General features: G+C 39.6%; 1 protein-coding gene across 1 annotated transcript in view; it reads left to right on the forward strand.

Annotated features, from left to right (window-relative positions):
• SETDB2 (SET domain bifurcated histone lysine methyltransferase 2) overlaps positions 1 to 16,675 on the forward strand; it is a 30,137-nt gene extending 13,462 nt beyond the window's left edge. The window contains exons 6-11 of the mRNA XM_049778785.1: positions 2,168 to 2,387; positions 3,628 to 3,727; positions 5,847 to 5,973; positions 9,472 to 9,803; positions 15,249 to 15,337; positions 15,960 to 16,675. Coding sequence (XP_049634742.1) covers positions 2,168 to 2,387; positions 3,628 to 3,727; positions 5,847 to 5,973; positions 9,472 to 9,803; positions 15,249 to 15,337; positions 15,960 to 16,077 — 986 coding nt within the window. The 3' untranslated portion in view covers positions 16,078 to 16,675. The remainder of the gene's footprint in view (positions 1 to 2,167; positions 2,388 to 3,627; positions 3,728 to 5,846; positions 5,974 to 9,471; positions 9,804 to 15,248; positions 15,338 to 15,959) is intronic.
• Positions 16,676 to 21,696: the final 5,021 nt, after the last annotated feature.

The following is a 21,696-nucleotide window of genomic DNA, read 5'->3' on the forward strand; positions in this document are numbered from 1 at the left end:
TCTTTGTTTTGTATTTGTTTTTTGGGCCACACCCAGTGGTGTGGTTACTCATTTTTTAAATATATTTAAAGAAAATGCATTACATAGTTGACATAACTGATAATAATACATTTTTAGGAAGACCAAAAGCAGCATGTTTTTAAAAAAAAATAGAAAATTGAAAGGAAAACTAAAGAGCTGGAAGAGAGAATATTTTTGAAAACTATTGACTCATTGAATTCAATGAAGCACCAGCAGAAAGTTTAGTAAGTTCTTTTTTTTTTTTTTTTTTTTTTTTTTTTAAGGATAAGAGTTACCAAAAAAAAAATACAGCAATAACGGTGTAAGAGTGACAAGTGTTTTTCTGCATAGGCCCAGCAAAATATGGGTAAAATGGAAGAAAAAAAAAAAGCCTTGTCCTTAATACAAAGAGACCTTATCCCTGAAGTTCTCTGGCAGAAGACCGACTCTGGGCTCCTGGCATACTACTTTGTCCAACCCCTGAGTCATTTTCTGTGGTGAAATTTTTTTCACACATTAGCTGTTTTTGTGGTCTGGTTTCTGTAGTTAAAGATTCTGGTTCCTATGTTTCATCAAAGTCAGGATGTGGAGCATCCTCCAGTTTCACCTCACCATCAGATGTGGAGCATCCTGCCCACTCAGGGGTTACTCTTGACTCTGCACTCAGAAATGACTCCTGTTAAACTCAGGGGACTACATGAGATGCTGGGGATGGAACCTAGGTCAGCCATGTGCAAGGCAATGCCCTACCTGCTGTGTTATCATTCCAGCTCAAAATGTCAAACCTTGTCCAGAAAAATATTATTGGCTTTATTTTTATTGCTAGAAGATGCATATACAGTATCATTTTGGTCCAGTGACTAGATGACTGTCATAAATGACTGTCACTTTTAGTCCCTTGAAATCAGACTAAGATTTAAGGATGTTTTGGGACCGGAGTAGTGGCGTCTGCCTTCGCCCGAGCTAGCTTACAAGGGACCGTAATTTGATCCCACGGTGATAACAAGAGCAACAACAAAAAGAGATTTAAGGATGTGTGAGAAGAAGTTTGGGCCACCTCTTGTACTATCACTGGGGATCAAACCAGAGTTGGACACAAAGAAAGTGCCTTAACCTCAATACTATCTCTAATCCTAGACTAAGATTTTAGTTTTATATTAGGTTTGTTTTTGTTTTTGTGCCACACCTGGTGATGCTCAGGGTTACTCTTAGCTATGCACTCAGAAATCACTCCTGGCTTGGGGTATTATATGGGATGCAGGGGCGGGGGGGGGGGGGGGGACTGTCAACCCGAAGTTCATCCTATGTTAGCCTGTGCAAGGCAAAAACCCTACCACTTGTGCCACCTCTTGCCCTTTACATTATTTATTTAATGTGAACAGGAGGAACATATCACCACAGACACAAATAAGTCACTTTATTAAAAGATAAGATTTCAGGACTGGAGAGATAGTATAGTGTATATGGTGCTTGCTTTGCATGTGACCCACCAGGTTCAACCTCCAAACTCCACCAGTTATGAGTGCAGACATAGGAACAAGATTTGAACACCACTGGGTATGCCCCCCCCCCAAAAAAACAAAAAAATAAATGAATATGATTTTAGGTAGTAAATCATTTAAATGAAACACAGATTCCATGATTTTTTTTCTTTGTTATTTGCTTCTTTGTTTGGGGGCCACATCTGGAAATGTTCAGGGTTATTCCTGGCTCTGTACTCAGGAACCACTCATAGTGGTAGATGGGGGACCATATGGGAAGCCTGGGATAGAGCTGGATTGGCTGAGTGTAAGGCCCTATCTACTGTTCTATTGCTCTCGCCCTAAATTCTATAATTTTAAAGTTAGAGTTTACTTCTAATATTTTAGAATGTGTTCTCATTTTTATTTTTGTTTTATATTAATATAGCTAAATCTTGTTCTTTTCAATTTATCAAACCCTGTAAGTTTTAAAGATCCTGACTTTCCACATAAGGTAAATATGAAACTCACTTTTGATCTTCTATTATTTCTTGCACTATTTTTCCAGAAATGAATGTATTTGTATTCATTTTACAACCAAGATGTACCTCACAGGGTTCTTTAACAATGAGCAGAATAGAGAATAATATAATTATTTAGCAATTGTATTATTTGTTTGTCTTTCTTAAGCTATTATTTTCTTTTAGGGAGATTACTAAGTAAATCTAACACTGAGAAATCTAATGATATCAATGAAAATGTAAAAGAAGAGAAAGTTATAGATGATTCATTTTCCAAAAAAAGGAAAATAGAAGTTGCAGATTATGAAGCTGAAATTATCCCATGGGCATTAGAAACACATCTTACAAGTGCGGAAATTGGGGAGTATCCATCTACTTTTATTAACAGTCCGAAAAAATCAGTCATGTAAGTAAGATCTTAGGAACTGGCTCAAGATTGATCTATATCAATGGTTTTCACCTTTTAAAAAAAAAGAAAAGAGAAAACAAATAACTGTGGGCTGGTGAAAATAACCCTGGAGGTAATCTCAGTATTACTGGACCCAAAGAGAATAGCATCTTCAAACCATGGAGTGAGTCCCCCCAAAAAAACTCCAATAAATAATAATCGAGGACTTGCTCAAAGTGCTGAAATATTGCATGCAGGACCTATAGGTTTCATACTGTGGGCACTGCTAGGTATAGCAGAGGAGGAAAAAAATGAAGATGTTTTGAATTTCCAATAATATTGAAACATAATTTACCTAACATAATATGTATTTAAAGTGTTATTGGAACAATCTATGCATTAATTAACATCATAATATAATCAATAAAATTATAATTAATATATTATATTATTACTGATATTGTATGTTATGTGTTATGTTTTATTAATATAATGTTAATTAATATTAACATTAATATAATTAATAAAAAGTGTACAGTGGTATTTTGTAAATTTACATAGTTACAAAACTAGCATCACAATTTTTTTGTTTTTGGGTTTTGAGTCACCCAGAGGCACTCGGGTTATTCTGGCTCTGTGGTAAGAAATCCCTCCTGGCTAGCTCGAGTGACCATCCTGGGTCGGCTGTGTGCTAGGCAAACACTCTGCCACTGTGTTATCTCTCTGGCCCCATCCCAGTTTTTTAACATACTTTGGAGAGGGGTGGTCTGAGAATCACTGCTGGTATATTTGGCCAACTGGGCCAAACAGTTGCCGCAGTGCAGCACTGCTCAGGTTCAGCTGTGCTGGGGCCACAGGGCCACACCTGGCGGTGTTAAGGATTGTCCTCACTCATGCACAGATGTGCCTCTCATTTTAAAATATGATCATACATAGATATTACATAGATATTATTATTTTTGGGGGGGTTTTGGGTTTTGGGGTCACACCCGGCAGTGCCCAGGGGTGACTCCTGGCTGTCTGCTCAGAAATAGCTCCTGCCAGGCATGGGGGACCATATGGGACACCGGGATTCAAACCAACCACCTTTGGTCCTGGATCGGCTGCTTGCAAGGCAAATGCCGCTGTGCTATCTCTCCGGGCCGAGATATTATATAATTTCTAATGTATTTTGTGTAACAGTGATATTTTCTATATTTCAAGATCCAATAAAGAAAAATGTAGTGTTCTACAGAGTAACTTTATTTTTCCTTTTCAGAGAAATGAAATGTAAAACTATGTCAAGAATTCAGTATCATTCAGTCATTAGAAGTCCTAAAGCCAAGATAGCCATTATTCAACGCAATGGGGAAAACATGGTAAAAACAAAAAACAAAACCAAAAAAAAAAAACCCTACACAATATAAAGGAACCTTTCTGAGAACATGTAGCTATTATTCACCTTTTTTTGTTTGTTTTGATTGCGGGGTAGCACACCCAATTGTGTTCAGTGCTTACTCCTGGCTTTGCACTCAGGGTCATTCCTGGTAGACTTAAGAGGACCAGGAGTGACACTTAAGTACAGAAGCAAAGGATCTATGGGACACAGGGAATCAAACCTAGGTCACTGTGTGCAAGCCAAGTGCCTTTACCTGTTGCACTGATGTTCTGCCCCTGTTATCTCGCCTTCTTTTAAGCTTTTAGTTCAAATTATTTGTGTTACTAATGTGTAAGGTTTTTTTCTATTGTTTGAAATGGACATGCTGTTTAAATATTAGGTCTATTTCATGGTGGTTTGCATTGTTCTCTACTTAGATACATTGCAAATATCACAATCTGACAGTGAGACTGAGAAATTCAGTTTGTAGAAGTAGGTAAATTGTTAAGAGTTGATAGTAATACAGAATTAGAAGATAGTTTAGGTTATTAAGAATAAGGTATGTGGGGCCGGGCGGTGGCGCTAAAGGTAAGGTGCCTGCCTTGCCTGCGCTAACCTTGGACGGACCGTGGTTCGATCCCCCGGTGTCCCATATGGTCCCCCAAGCCAGGAGCAACTTCTGAGCACATAGCCAGGAGTAACCCCTGAGCGTCACTGGGTGTGGCCCAAAAAAAAAAAACCAAAAACAACAACAAAAAAAAAAAGAATAAGGTATGTGAGTAGAAAGGTATGACGGAGAAAGAAGTGTAAGAGCTTCATGAAATTATCATGCTGAGTAGCATTTTACATGATAAACCTCTGAAGTTTTACATAATAAAACTTTTCAGCCTGAACTGATGCAGAAAACAGCTAATCAGACTAACTTTAAAAAAAGAGAAAAAGATAACTCATAGTTCACCGACTTGTCAATCAAAAGAAGCCTGCTTTTTGTGATGGCAGATAGACCCTCTGCCTAGCATCATGTGGTGAGATGATTATTACAGAATCAGAAGATTAGGCCACAAACCCACCAGGAATTGGGTTTTATCTCCTACTATGTTGCTCACTAGCTGATAATAAACATCTTAATCTGGATAGCATGCAGTGCTTGACATTATAAACTAGGTACTTGAAAAATATTAACCATTTTACTACTAGAAAATAATAATCGTCAATATTTATTGAGAAGATAATTGAGTGCCAGGCATAATGCTAAGCATATTGCTTCCTTTAAAAAGTTGTTATTACTGGGGCTTGAGAGACAGTACAGCAGATACATGGCTGACCCAGGTTCAATCCTCCAGTGTGCCATATAGTCTTCCAAGCCTGACAGGAATAATTCTTGAGTGCAAAGCCAGGAGTAAGCCTAAGTATCATCAGGTGTGGCCACCCAGCCCCCCTCCCCAAAAAAGTTATTATCACTATGGCTTTGTTGTTTTGAGGGACCACACCTACTCAGGGGTTACTCCTGGCCTTATGCTCAGGGATCACTACGGGTAGTCCTCAAGCGACCCACCTACTGTACTATCTTTCCAGCCCTGTTATTATCATCTAAACCTCTATACTATCATCAGTCAAGAAGTCGACAACTTTATCTGATTGATGTGTAATAGGAGGATTGGGACAACACGTGGTGTGGTTTAACTTCTTGCTCAGTGCTCAGGGTCTGTGTAGTGCTGGGATGGAATCCAGGCCTCTTGCAATGCAAACTATACTCCAGCACTTGGAGCTTTCTACCCAGTCCCAGGCAAAATTTTTTGAAGTATAAATTAGCTAAAGAGTATTTTATCTTTGTACATTTGTAGGTAAGACCTAATTAATAACATGATACTAAAATTGAGAGATACAAACAACTGTATTTGAAATTTAGCCTAAAATATCTCTTGACATTCTATAGTATATAATATTAGTTTACAAAAATGACTAGAGACACTGTAAAACCATAATTTTCCACTGCTCAAAGATTACTTCTGCTATCATCTTTGATGCTTTGCCAGAGTGAATCTAATGGCTAATTTGTGAATCTTTATGACATTTGATGAAAGATGCCTAACTGCTAAGTTCTTTTTTTCTTTACCTAGAAAGTGAAGAAATCCCCCTTGTTTTCTTTTAAGGGATTTGCTTCCTCAGAGTCTATCATCTCAGAAGATAGTGATGGATTTTTACTAAACCAAGTATCTCGGAATTCTACAGCCAAGGAAATGAAAAGTAGGTTTTGTTTCAATCTGATTGCTTTCCTTTTCTGCCTTTTTGTTTCTCATACTCAGTATTTGACTCATTTTTGTCAGTCTCCATACAAATATGCTTTATTCTTCACTAATCTAGATCAGAGATTGGTAAACTATAGTTTGTGCACAAATTCCAGCTTACCATCTATTTAAGACTCACTGCTAGGATTTATGTCTGAACACAACCAGGAATGGCCTCTGGGTAAAACACAAAACAAAGTAAAAGAAAAATATCTATGATAAGATAAATTTTACATTTCTAAATAATTAGAAAAGTGAGATGAATATTTTGAGATACTTGAAAATTATGTGAAATTACATTGCAGTACCTATAAGTTTTATTGGAACTAATCAAATTATTCTTTCACGTAGTTTTATCTACCCTCTTGTTGTAGAAATGATGCTGATCAATCGTAACAGACCATCTGGCTCACAAAATCCAAATTATGTGCTTCTTGGCCCCTTACAGAAGAACTGTGGCAATCCTTAGTTCAGTGCTTCTCAATTATTTTCTGTCATGTCCCCCTAGGAAGAAGAAAACATTTTTTACACTTCCCGCACGACTGTAAATAGTATCTTTATTTAAAAAAAAATAACTTTAACCTGCAAAATAAAAATATATAAAATAATTTTAGCTGATTTTTCAATCAGAAGTTATGTCTGGATTAATGGCTACAATGAGCACGTTTTGCAATGCATACCTTTTCGAAGCAGGGTTTGAAGTAGGACACAGCAACTCTCAGCTCCAGAGACATACACAGACATAAACACAGGGCTTAGCTTGTTATGACAGTGTTTGCCGAGATCAAATGTGCCCCCCCTTTACTGAGCCTCATGTCACCCCTGGGGGGCACACCCCACTATTTGAGAAGCACTGCCTTAGTTTAAACGCCAGCAGTGGGACCTGCTGTATAATAGAATGGGCAGGGTGGAGCACTTCGAATCTACATAGCCCAGTCTTTGACTTTAAAGATTAATCTAGAACAACCATTTTTTGAACTCTTTGTTTTGAACTGCTTTAAATTAAAGACACATCACTGCTGCAGTATGCTAGCCAACACTGCTACAAAAGGGATGTTCAGCAAAAAGCAAATTTTGTATTTGGGTTCTGGTTTTGGGGCCTCACCAGGGGTACTTAGGGATTAATCCTGGCTCTGTGCTCAGAAGTTACTTTTGGCAGTCTTGGGGGAACCATATGGGATAATGGGGATCAAACCCAGTTGGCCACATGCAAGGCAAATTCCCTCCCTGCTATGCTATCACTCTGACCCCCCAAAAGGCAACTTATAAGTACCTGACTACATATCTTTCAGTAGTACTGCCATAGCTAATTTTATAGCCTCATAAAGCTTTATTTTGGCACGTTTACATTTCACTATATTCCTACATTAAGAGATACTGCTGATGATTCTTTTAGAAGAACACACCAGCTATTACTCTTTGAGCTTCATTGCCTGGTCTTTAAGAATGGAAATTGAAGCTGCCACAGCACTAGCACAGTGGGTAGGACATTTGCCTTGCACACAGCTGATTCAGGTTCGATCCCCAGCATCCCATATGGTCTCCTGTGCAGTGCCAGGAATAATTCCTGAGTGCAAAGTCAGGAGTAACCGCTGACCATCATCATGGGTGTGACTAAAAAGTCAAAACAAACAAAATAAAAAAGTCAAATCTGGTCTCATGCACACAAGGCAAGCACCCTGCCTGCATATAACTGTTCCAGCCCCACAAGTCACTTTTTTCATGTGAATGATTTTGTTTTGTTTTGTTTTGGTTTTTTTGGTCACACCCAGTGGCGCTCAGATGTTACTTCTGGCTCTCCACTCAGAAATCATTCCTGGCAGGCACAGGGACCACATGGGGTGCCAGGATTCGAAACATTGTCCATCCTGGACAGGCTTTGTGCAAGGCAAACCCTTGCATAGCCCTGCCGCTATGCTATCTCTCCAACCTGAATGATTGTATTTTTAAATTAAATCAAATCGGGGCTGGAGAGATAGTACAGTGGTAAGGCGTTTGCCTTGCATACAGAAGGACGGTGGTTCGAATCCCGGCATCCTGTATGGTCTCCCAAGCCTGCTGGGGGCAATTTCTGAGTGTAGAGCCAGGAGTAACCCCTGAGCGCTACTGGGTATGACCCAAAAAACAAACAAACAAAAAAATTAAATCAAATTATTATTGCCTTGCATGTGTCAGATCCTATATTTGATCCTTGAAACACAAAACATAAATACATAAGTTTATTTATTTTATTGGAGATTCATTGTTTTGAATATCCTCACATATTTCCATTATTTGGATAATAAAAACACTCAAGCATTCAGTTACTTTATGATATATTGTTTGTAAGTATAATTATGTCAGGTATCTGTTATTATTGGAAGTCATATGCTATTTGAGGCTTGTGGCACATAACAGGATCATCTCAGGCATTTATTTTCTTTAGGTCCTTCATGTTTCTAGAGAGCTTCCTACATACCCACTCTATTGTAGCTGTTTAAAATATACTCAAATATAGAATTCAGAGTTGAAAACCAATAACTTGATATATGAGAAGAGATTAAAAGTATAATAGGGGCCAGCATGATAGTACAGTAGGCAAGGCACTTTCCTCGCATGCTGTTAACCCAAGTTCAATCTCCAGCATCCCAAAATAAATAAATGAATAAATGTCTTATCCTCTTCTTCCATGTTGAACTGATGGTGTCGGAGCCAGGGTGAATCATGAGGCCTCTCTACACTAACCTCTCCACACTAACATTTTAATATGTCAGTTTACAAGCCAGACCCAAAGGAAAACTGTAAATCACTGCCAATAGCAGTTTTATGAGGAACCAGGCAGTAATTCCATTGTCCCTTATGCTGCCCAGCTCTCTCATATGATGTCTGGTTCTGTGCTGGGGATCACAAATGTTCACAGCAGTCGGGCTCTGAATGTTCAATTCCTCGACTCTGGCACTATAACATCTGTAAAAGTGTCTGAGCTCCAGGAAATTCCCCCTCGATTTCTACAAGAAATTATTGCAATACCACCTCAGGCTATCAAGTGCTATCTCGCAGATCTGCCACAGTCAATTGGCATGTGGCCACCAGATGCTGTACTTTGGTTAAGAGATTCTGTTCTTAATGCTCAGACTGTAGAATTAAGGTTATTAAAAATTAGTAATAAGAAAAAATATATATAAAAAGAAAAGTAAATAAAAGAAAAAAATATAATAAAAATAGGAGGAAGTGATATGTAGATTCATTAAAAAATACTTAATACACAAAAGGGGAAGAATTTGGGATAGATTCTTGAGTTTGAACACAATTTACCGATCATATTGCTATTAACATCTCAGTCTCATGAAATTGGAGATTATAACACTTTATAAAAAACTAGCAATAATTGCAGTAATTAGCATTTAATTAGTGTTGCTCTAGTGTTATTGCTCAGCCATGTGTATTTCCTGATATTTTCTTCTAAAATGTTTATTAGAAGATGCATGCTCAGAAGAAGTTGAAGATTCTGAAGACATTCTAGTGATTGAATCAGATGTGATAGATATAACCAAATGTAGAAAAGAAAGTCCACCAAGGTTCAGATGTAATAATCAAGAATTGGATAATAAGAATATTATTACAAAAGTTGATGTTCAAATAGAAAAGCTCCAAGAGAAACGATCTCCAGCTTGTCAGAATCAACAGGACTTGTGTGATGAAGAGTTATTAGATGAAACTGAGAATATTGATTCCCTAAAAATGTTTAATAACAAGGATGTGTTTATATTGGATGCCTCAAGAGAAGGAAATGTGGGCCGCTTTCTTAATGTGAGTATATGGGCTGAGATTCATTTTGTTTGTTTGTTTTGTTTTGTTTTTGAACCATATCTGGCAATGCTAAGAGGTTATGGTTACTCTTTGCTCTGCATCAGAAATCACTCCTAGAAGTGATTTGGGAGAACATATGGGATGCCAGCAGTTTAACCTGGGTCAACTGTGTGCAAGGCAAAGCAACTGTTTCTCTAGCCCCCAGATTAACATTCTTTTTTTTTTTAATGTTTTTATACTTTTTTTTTAATTGAAACCATTGTGATTTACAAATTTCTTCATAGTTGGATTTCAGATATACTATGAATCAGGGCCATTCCCATCACCATTGTCGACCAACTTCACCAATATTACCAAGAATGCATCCTGGGGCTGGAGAGATAGCATGGAGGTAAGGCGTTTGCCTTTCATGCAGGAGGTCATTGGTTCAAATCCCGGCATCCCATATGGTCCCCCGTGTCTGCCAGGAGCAATTTCTGAGCTTGGAGCCAGGAATAATCCCTGAGTACTGCCGGGTGTGACCCAAAACACACACACACACACACACACACAAAGAATGCATCCTGTCTGTACCCTTTGCTGTCTGGCCTGCCAGTATAACAGGCCCATTTTAAGTTTAGATTGTTATAGTTTGGATCTCTTGATTCTATTGTTGTTGACTTTGGCTTGGATATTTAGCTCTGTCCTTTTTTTTTTCTCTACCAGTGTACCTGAGACCACTTGGTCCCTGGCCCCAGTCCTTTCTTTTTTCTTTTTCTTTTCTTCTTTTTATTTATTGTTTTATCTTTATTGATTTATTTATTTTTGATTTTTGGGTCATATCCGGTGGCACTCGGGTCATTCCTGGTTCTGTGCTCAGAAATCGCTCTTGGCAGGCACAAGGGAAAATATGGGATGCCTGGATTTGAACCACCATTTCTCCTAGATTGGCTGTGTGCAAGGCAAACGCCCTACTGCTGTGCTATTTCTTCTTAATTTTATAGAAAAATGCAGAAATATATGATAAAACAAAGTAATCCATCCCCCAAGGTTCTGTGAAAAAGGCAGCAGCTCTTGTCTATAAGATAAAAAAGGGGAGATGGCAATGTTTTTACATAAGCAAGTGCAATGAAAGTTGGGGAAAATAGAATGGAAAAACCTTTGGCCTAACAACAGGGTGCCCCTATCCATGAAGCATCCTGCCCTAAAACCAACTACAGCATCCGGGCATACTAAGTTGTCTAACACCGAAGTCTTTTTTCATGATACCAGGAAAAGTTCTCAATCACAGTTGTCACATCAGGCTTTTTTAATTAAAGATCTTGTTTTTTGCACAGATCCTATATCGAAGTTAGGGTGTTATGGAGTGGTTTCATCTCACTGTTTGGTGGCATGGCAGGGAAACCTGCCCTGAAAGCAAGTTAATTGCTGTTTCCAAGTAAGTCATCAGAGTATCATATGAACCCACTCTGGAACAAGTCAGTGCCTGGGCAGCATTAGGGCCTTCACAGTAGAAGTTCAATTCCTGGTGTTGGTGCAGAAAACCATGCTGGTTCCAAAGATGGAATTCAAGATTCAGGGTTGAGTGGCTGATGTCCGATCGACTGAAGTCTAAGTCAAGTCACTATAACTAATGTTCAGGGTAAAAGGTCCCCTGCAATATAAAATTTAGGAGTGCCTGTCCATATTAGATAAGAACTTTCTATACATAAAAGTTCCCTGTTTTAATGTACCTCTACAGAAAGGATCAATGCCACTTGATACTACTGGCATATATGGTGGTAAAAGTACTTACTTTTAAGTATCTCTATAACATAGTTCTAACATGAACTCAGAACCCAAGAGAAACTTATCTACTAGAATTTCCTACTAAACAAATCCAAAAAAAGGATAGGGAAAACTGCATCACATAAGAAAATACATAATAAAGAATTATACCTATTGGAGCCGGAGCAATACCACAGCAGTAGGGCATTTGCTTAGCAAGCTGCCAATGGGGGACCAATCCCGGCATTCCATGTACATGTGTGGCATTGATTAAAATGACGTGGAGTGACTAAAATGACAGAAGTGATTAAAACAACCACCACAAATGATTACAATGAACATAGGATGATTAAATGGATGGCCAGGAGTGATTATAATGACAACAACAGAAGCCTTGGAACAGAGAGGAACTCTTGGGAACAGAGGATGGGTTGGAAGCCCCCAAAACTTTAATTAAACAAAAAGAAAGAAAAAATAATTATACCTATTAAGGAAATACATCTAAAGAAATATATGAAGGGCCCGGAGAGATAGCACAGCGGCATTTGCCTTGCAAGCAGCCGATCCAAGACCAAAGGTGGTTGGTTCGAATCCCGGTGTCCCATATGGTCCCCCGTGCCTGCCAGGAGCTATTTCTGAGCAGACAGCCAGGAATAACCCCTGAGCACTGCTGGGTGTGACCCAAAAACCAAAAAAAAAAAAAAAAAAAAATCTTAATATATTTGGTGTCTATTATAGTACTGTAATGTGAAATTATGGCAACCAAACTATATCTCCAAGAACCACTGTGAACAAAAATATTAAAAGTTACTATACACATATTAAAATTAAGACACTAAAACTAATTCTTTTTTTTTTTTTTTTTTTTTTTTTTTTTTTTTTTTTTTTTTGGTTTTTGGGCCACACCCGTTTGATGCTCAGGGGTTACTCCTGGCTATGTGCTCAGAAATCGCCCCTGGCTTGGGGGGACCATATGGGACGCCGGGGGATCGAACCGCGGTCCGTTCCTTGGTAGCGCTTACAAGGCAGACACCTTATCTCTAGCGCCACCTTCCCGGCCCCTAAAACTAATTCTTATAGTGAGCATTGTAGTGGAAGTTGATGGCTTCCAAACTCATTCTGCACCTGTTTCTGTGGATGAAAGCATTAGAACATTATTATAGACATCTATAAAGAGCAGTTGATTGAACACCTCAATCTAATCAGCTGTATCCATTACTGCAGGTCTCTGAAGTATAGAAGAGAAGATAAGCTTTTGTGTTTCTTTTTTTCCACTCAGTTTTTTTCCTTGTCCTTGCTATACTCTGAGACCAATTGTGTTTGAGATAATTACCATTTAGACGATTGTGTTTCTTTGTGCAATTATTCTAAATGCCATATATAAGTGATATCATTCTGTATCCTTCTTCTGGTTTACTTCATTTAACATAACATCTTCTAGTTCCATCCATGTTACTGCAATTTGCATGATTGCATCATTAATTACAGCTATGTAGTAATCCATTGTATATACTTACCACATCTTCATGATCCACTCATCTGTTATTGGACATCTAGGTTGATTCCAAGTCCTAGCTATTGTACCAAGTGCTGTAATGAAAGCTGTGTGCATACATTCCTTTGGATGAATATGTTTCTATCCTGGGGATAGATACTCATATAAGGGGGATTGCTGGGTCATATGGCAGCTCAATTTTGAGTTTAGTGTGAACCCTCCATACTGTTTTCCATAGGGGTTAGATCAGGCAGTATTTCCACCAGCAGTGGAGGAGAGTTCCTTTCTCAACACAGCCCTATCAACAGAAGATTTACATTTCTAAACATTTTTTCTTTGCTTCTTAAGATAATCATGAGGAACATGATTAACAGAAACTAAATCCAGACCACATTGGTTTCAATGCTAGTCCTGAATTTACATAACCTGTGTTACATGACTTATATGACTTAGGTTATTTGTAATCTATTCTTTATTTTTCATCTCTGGAAATGATAATAGTAATTATTTAATAGAATTTTATATTGGTTAAATTAGATTGCTAAGCAATACTAAGTACTAATAGCACATATTAGTACTAGTAAACATTTTTATGAAGAAAACTATTAGAAATGAGATACAATAATTTAATTTTGTTGAAAGATTATTTTCGAAATTTCAAAAATTGTGATGGTACACAGAATTACTTTTTTTTTTTTGGTTTGTTGGGTCACACCTGGCAGCGCTCAGGGGTTACTCCTGGCTCTATGCTTAGAAATCACCCCTGAAAGGCTCGGGGGACCATATGGGATGCCGGGATTCGAACCACCATCCTTCTGCATGAAAGGCAAACGCCTTACCTCCATGCTATCTCTCTGGCCCCCTGAATTACTTTCTTTTTTGAATCTTTTTTTCTCTCACCTATTTTTTAATTAGAGGCCTCTTAAGTGTTCAGAGGACCAGTATTACTCTGCCAACCAGACAGATGGTTCAATATATTCCAGCTGTCAATACAGCGGTGTTGGGAGCTACTAAAGATACACAGGCAGTGCCTAGGGGGCCACTAAGGGTACATCCAACTGTGTTTGGGGTGAGGCATCACTCCTTGCAATGACAAGGTAACATATGGGACCATATGAGATAGAGCTTGGGTTGGCTGTTTGCAGGGCCAGCATCCTCCCACCTAACCAGCTACTATCTCTCCAGTCCCTCCGTCCTTAAATATGATCTTTTCAATGTTTTGAGAATGTAGTATTGTTTCTCTTATATATTATTCAGCTGACCTCAGAAGAGAAAAATCAAAATACCTTTAAAATCAGAGGGGCCGAAGCAGTGGCGCAAGTGGTAAGGCGTCTCCCTTGCACGCGCTAGCCTAGGACAGACCTCAGTTTGATCCCCCAGCGTCCCATATGGTCCCCCAAGCCAGGAGTGATTTCTGAGCACATAGCCAGGAGTAACTCCTGAGTGTCACAGGTGTGGCCCCAAAAAATGTAAAATAAAAATCACAAGTTTTTTTTCCTACTAAATGTATCTAATTATTTTCTATTGATTAGTTTGGATATTTGACTAATAGAAAATAGAATTTCCTACATTCCTCTGCCCCCCAACTGCCATTTTGACTACCAAGCAAGGCAAAAGTCATTAAAGATGTCTTGAGGGAGCTGGAGAGATAGCATGGAGGTAAGGCATTTGCCTTGCATGTAGGACAGTGGTTCGAATCCCGGCATCCCATATGGTCCCCCAAGACTGCCAGAAGCAATTTCTAAGCGTAGAGCCAGGAGTAACCCCTGAGTGCTGCCGGGTGTGACCCAAAAACAAAAACAAACAAAAAATAATAGATCAGGGGGCGGAACGATAGCACAGCAGTAAGGCATTAGCCTTGCATGCAGCAACACAGGACGAACTCAGGTTTGAATCCCGGCATCCCTTATGGTCCCCTGAATCTGCCAGGAGCGACTTCTGAGTGCAGAACCAGGAGTAACCCCTGAGCGCCACTGGGTGTGATCCAAAAAACAAACAGGCAAACAAAAGATCAAAACTGTGCTATTCTGGATGGTTTGTGGTATTAATAAAATTCTTATATGAGATATAATTTTACAGATAAGTCCCAAAAGTAAAGAAACAAAAATAAATTATATGTTTTGAAACAATGGTATTTTTAATGCATAAAAGAATAAGGCATCAAAATTTTATTCAGTGTCTAATCTCTGTGTTTGTTTTAACAGCATAGTTGTTGTCCAAATCTTTTGGTGCAAAATGTTTTTGTAGAAACACATGACAGAAAATTTCCATTGATGGCATTCTTCACTAACAGGTTTGAAGTTTTTATGATTTAATTTTAAAATCGTGACTTTAAAAATAAACAGTAAAAAATATAAAAAGCTACCAAGTACTGTTAAACAGCCTTACTATCTGTTTCCAGTAAAATATTTGATTTTCCTAAACTGTTGCTAGTTAAAAAAAATATTGTAAATAGATACATTTTTACCTATAATTTTCTCTTAGTATTAATTTCTGAAAGGATTAAAGATGACAAAACTCACCTAGTTCAATTCAGGGGTTAAATGCCTTCAAATGCACATCTTAAGTCAAAACTGCCCTCTCCCCCCGACTACCACAGTGCAGATTCCTCATGTCACCAGGTTCTACAGTTTGCAAATAATACTTTGTTCTTTGTGGATACTGACACATTTCTTCTTTCTAGGATATTATAGTAGATTTGAAATAAAACTCAATGATTATTTTTACTAAAAGATCACCATTAATCAATGGTGTCAGGGAATAAGAATAATCATTTTAGGGTGGTTGATATTTTTATGAAAATTAATAATAATCCAGTTTGATTTGTCATGTAGCTATAAGATACTTTATATTTATAAAGGTATCTTTACATCATTTAAAAAGTTTTTAATTGTTTTTAAATTTCTACTTTCTAGGTATGTGAAAGCAAGAACAGAATTAACATGGGATTATGGTTATAAAACTGGGACTATGCCTGAGAAAGAAATTCTCTGCCAATGTGGGTTTAATAAGTGTAGAAAAAAAATACTATAAAAGACATCATCACTGCTTTTTCATGAAATGAGCTTGTCAAGCTGAAAATTGAAACATATAAAAGGACCCTCAAATAATGGAATTCATTTTTGTTCTGATAAGAATTCCTCTGTTTTCCGTGTTTGGGGATTTCATCTGTGACTCAGAAATACAAGGACTTTCACATATTTAGAATATTTCTTTATTCTTACTGTTGTTTCACTTCACATGAATAAGATAAAGTGTATATTTTATATAAAATACCACTGTACAATTTGTAACTTGTTTGTAAATTATAAGGAGCTAGAATTCAACTACCCCTTTTTCGGAAGGAGTGGGGGAGCCACATCTGGCCATGCTCAGGGTTTACTCCTGGCTCTGCACTCGGGAATCACTCCTGTCAGGGCTCAGGGGATCTTATGGGGTGCTGGGCATTGAATGGGGCTGACTACTGTGTTCAAGGCAAGTGCCCCACTCACTCCAGCCCCAAATTCAACTATTCTTAATTGCTTTTGTATTTATTATCTTTGAGTTCTTGCCCTGAAAGGATCAACTTTCATACCTCAAATACAAAACTATTTGTTGATTCCTGATAAATAATATACCATTATGAGCCATAAGATAACAAACATGAAGAATATGTAATAAACAACTATATAATGTTACTACCCAGTAATACTACTTGGAGCTCCATCTGGCTCAGTAAAAGCATATCTAATCATTTGACTGAAATTGGGGGTTGGGAAACGCTCTTAAATCTTCTAAGTCGTCATCTACTATGTCTTATTTTTCTGTATTTTTTTATTTCTTGAATTCTCCTCTAGCTCTGATCATCAGTGGTAAGGGGACACCTATCTCTCTCTTTCTCTCTCCTTCCCTTCCTCCCTCCCTCTCTCTCTTTCTCTCTCCCTCTCTCCTTCCCTCCCTCCCTCTCTCTTTCTCGCTCTTTCTTTCTCCTTCCCTTCCTCCCTCCCTCTCTCTCTCCCCCCCCTCTCTCTCTCCCTCTCTCTCTCTCCCCCTTTCATCCCTCCCTCTCTTCCTCCCTCGGACATCACTCTAGATTGTTTCTAACAAAAATTTAAGTGTAAAACAAATTGTAAAATTTTTCTTGGGCCCGGAGAGATAGCACAGTGGCGTTTGCCTTGCAAACAGCCAATCCAGGACCAAAGGTGGTTGGTTCAAATCCCGGTGTCCCATATGGTCCCCCGTGCCTGCCAGGAGCTATTTCTGAGCATAGAGCCAGGAGTAACTCCTGAGCGCTGCCACGTGTGACCCCAAAAAAAAAATTTTTTTTTCTTAACGATTAGACCACATCCAAGGACCACAGTGATAGCACAATAGTTAGAACACTTGTCTTGCATAAGGCCGACCAGGAATTGATCCCCAGTATCCCAGGAGTAATTTCTGAGTGCAGATCCAGGAGTAACCCAAGTGCCACTAGGTGTGGCCCCAAAACTAAACAAAATAAAAATAATGGACCACACCCTGTGGTGCTCAGATTGCTGTGCTCTGGGATTGCTTCCCAAAGTGCCAGTTATTAAACCCCAATTGGCCTCATATGAACCAAATTCTTTAATCCTTGTACTGTCTCTTTGGCTCCATGTTTAACTTCTTAAATTTGTTAAAAGAGATGAAAATTGAAATTATTTTATTTCCAGTTTGCTACAAATCAAAGAAGTTAAGAAAAGAAGCAAAAAGTACAATTCACCAACTGCTGGACATATTAGGCAAGTTCAGAAGTCCATTAATTGGCAGTAAAATGTTGGAATTTAAAGTTGAGTGGCTTAATCGGGGCCGGAGAGATAGCATGGAGGTAAGGCATTTGCCTTTCATGCAGAAGGTCAGCGGTTTGAACCCCAGCATCCCATATGGTCCCCTGAGCCTGCCAGGAGCGATTTCTGAGCATGGAGCCAGGAGTAACCCCTGAGCGCTGCCGGGTGTGACCCCCCAAAAAAAAAACAACAAAAAACAAAATAAAGTTGAGTAAATTAAAACATTAAAGTGATGCTTGATTGGGGGGGGACCACATCCGGCTGTGCTCAGGGGTTACTCCTGGCTATCGGCTCAGAAATAGCTCCTGGCAGGCACAGGGGACTATATGGGACGCTGAAATTCAAACCAACCACCTTAGTTCCTGGATCGGCTGCTTGCAAGGCAAACACCGCTGTGCTATCTCTCTGGCCCCTAAAATACTTTTTGTAGAAGCTGGAGTGATAGCACAGCAGTAGGGCATATGTCTTACATGCGGCTGAGCTAGGACTGTCCACGGATACCCCCCAACAGGCATCCCATATGGTCCCCCAAGCCAGGAGCAATTTCTGAGCGAATAGCCAGGAGTAACACCTGAGCATCACTGGGTGTGCCCCCCCAAATAAAAGAAGAGACTCAGTAATCAATCAAGTAGAAGAGCAAAACAGCATTTTTAACATGAACAGTTTCAAAATACTTTGTCTTTCCTTTTCCAACCCTACTGAAGGATATGCTTTACCAAAATGTTGAGAATAAACAAAGGAAAAAGGAAATCAAAGGGTTTAAACCAAGATAATGATGCAAGAGCCATAAAGGTACTCTCAAGTATACTGATGCAAGATGATAAACCTATGAATAGTGCATCGAAGTATATGAAGATATCAGAATTTCTACAAAAGAGGGGCTCCAGCTCCTCTTATTTTTTTGTTTTTGTTTTTGTTTTTTTTTGTTTTTCGGGCCACACCCGTTTGATGCTCAGGGGTTACTCCTGGCTAAGCGCTCAGAAATTGGCCCTGTCTTGGAGGGACCATATGGGACGCCAGGGGATCGAACCGCGGTCCTTCCTTGGCTAGCTGTCCTTCCTTGGCTAGCACTTGCAAGACAGACACCTTACCTCTAGCGCCACCTTGCCGGCCCCTTCTTCTTATTTTTTTTTTTTTAAAGACATATGCTAGCTGTTGTGGAATGTAATGATATTATCAATGTCTAGCTTTCAGGGTCAGTCAAAGTCAGATGTGATTCTGTTATTTTTTGAATATGTGATCACTTTTCTCTCGTAACATTATTTTGTTCCAATGTTTTGTTTCTGGAAGTTCTATTTTTCCTCATACCAAGTGTTTGGCAGGATATTTCAAAATAAAAAATCTTATCCAGGAGCTCTAGTACGCAGGTCAAGGTTAAGATTCTTTCCTTGCACACCTTGATTCAAATTTCAGGCACCATAAACAGTGCCCTGTGCACTGGTAGAGGCAGGTCATTCCTGTGCAAAGCCAGGCATAGCCCCTGGCCACCAATGAGTCTGTCCTAACAGCCTCCCACCCCTAACCAAAAAAGGAAAATTTTGTCTGTTCAGGAAAACTTACTTGAACGAATTCTCTAAAGATTCTTTATCTGTTCTCTCTGGGATGCCTACTAGCTAGTCCTCTGAGTTTGGTTTTCTCATTTTTCTTTCTCTTGATTTAGCTCTGTCTTCTTACTCTGCTTTCAGATTTTTTAACTTTAATCTTACAAGTTGTCTACTGTGTTTTGTTTTGTTCTTGAAAATTTTAATTTCTAGAGTTCATTTCTACATGCTTTCTTTCATATCTATAATTTAGGATATGAACTTCTCACAAAAAGCAGTTAAGGATAGCTTAATTACTATTATAAATAAAATTACTTCTGTTTCAATATGATTTAGTTCATGGTTGCAGTACCTCAATCTTTAAAAATACCATTAAGAATTAATTAAATACTTAGAAAAAACTTTTAAAAATATATTTAAAAAATACTTTAAAATATTATAGATCTATTCGTATGTGATTCCTGCATATCTGGGGACCTGCATGGCTTGTTTTCCCTGTATGTATGTTTCCTTGGGTCTTTGTGTATCGTGTTATAGGCTTTGCTCACTCATCTTAGTGTCACTGGATCCCATTCCCAGCATTGCATAGAATCCCCACAGTTCTGCCAGGAGTTAGACTGCCTCTGTGCGGAGTGTGGGCCCAAAAACCAAAACAAATAAAAATCTGAGATTATAAATTGAATGCATCCCCCCACTCTTTTCAACTGTTCCACCAGGAAGCAGCAAACTGTTTAGTTTCTGGTTCAGTCTTTTTAGACCTTTATTTTGCTCAGGCAGGTTCCCTCTAGGCAAAAATTTGACTAGCCATACATTATATATTTTCTCCTTTGTCCTCTTTAAAACCTCAAATCACAAAGCCTTGTTAAGATTCCCTTTAATTCCTCAGTAAATAATACTTTTTGGAACTGTAATTTAACTAGATGCATCTATATTATCTTCGTGTACATGTGTTCTATGCACTGAAAACCCTCTTGTATGGTGCAATGTACCCCATGGGTGCTAAATAAAGATCTTTGACAAGCAACTCTTACTACTGTTCGTTAATTCTGCATCCACTTACGGCACCACCTATTTGGCCAACACCCTGTGAGCACATTCTCAACACCAATCCTTTCTCCAATGGGGTCTCTTCGTATCAAAAAGGAACACCAGGGGCAGGGTAGGGCGCGTGGGGGGGGGGGGGAACTGCAGAGGGGAGGAGAGGGAAAAACCTAAAAACAGGAGAGACAGCTGGAAAGAGTGCAGGGGTCAAAGCTTCCGTTTTGCACGCGGGGATCTGGTTCTGTCAGGCACCATCAAAAGTAACTTCTGAGAGCCCAGGGCCCCCAAATGTCCTCAACCCCGCTCAAAGAAAATTCAAATCGATGCCCCTTCTGGGGGAGCCCCGCAGGTTTCAAGGGAATCCCACCCAGGCCCTGCCCGCCTCTGCGATCCCAGCGGGCCGCTCCTCCGCTTTCGGGAAAGCGAAACTGAGCTCAGTTTCGGAAGACTTGAGAGCGTGTGGCCATGGGGGACCTGGCGTCGCCGCCCGAGGGGGTCCAGATATCGCACCCCACAGGTGAGGATCTGGCGCGGGGTGGCGGGTGGGGGTCGCGCTGTCGGGGAGAGCGGAGACCCGGTTGCTGGGCTCCGGCAGAGCCCGCGGAGTTCGCCTGTCCGGTCCTGGGACGCCATCCCGCCTGGCTCCGCGCTGGGATCGGCCAGGGCTCCCCCGGGAGAGGCGGGCCTGGTCTCTGCTCATAATGACACGAGGGTGGGCGTCGCCGATGGCCTTGCTCGGGCCCTTAGGAGGAGCCTTGGGAGTCCACTCCCTAAAAGCCCTTTGGACGGTTCCCCAGGACACGACGACTTCGTTCCTGGGACCAGGGCGATAGTGCAGCGGCCTTCGCGCAAGGCAGACCCGAATCAGATTTGGATTCTCTGCACCATAAATGGCCCAAGCAAAGAGTGATCCGCAAGCTCAAAGCCCTAAGCAGAACCAAGTATTGTACCCATCCAAAATAATTTTGTTTAATAAAAGGTAAATTGGAAAAAAAAATAGAACACTTAATTTTGTCATGAAATGTACCTGAAGCGAGACCTATCTCACTTTCTCATCCAGCCCTGCCCCTACAGTAATTTCCCACCTGGATTGTTTTCTCCCATTTCTGATCTAGGCTCACATCCTAGATCCTAGATCTGCCCAGAAAAAGCAAATAGAGAATGTGATTCTCCTTTCCAGAAGCCTCTCATTACGCTCAGAATTTACTTAAGTCCTCATATGATTCTGAACTGCCTGCCATTCTTTAAGACTGACATTTCTCACTTTGTGGGCCCTCTTGAGTTCT

Source organism: Suncus etruscus, chromosome 8 (assembly GCF_024139225.1).
Source record: "Suncus etruscus isolate mSunEtr1 chromosome 8, mSunEtr1.pri.cur, whole genome shotgun sequence".
NCBI classification, from domain to species: Eukaryota; Metazoa; Chordata; class Mammalia; order Eulipotyphla; family Soricidae; genus Suncus; species Suncus etruscus.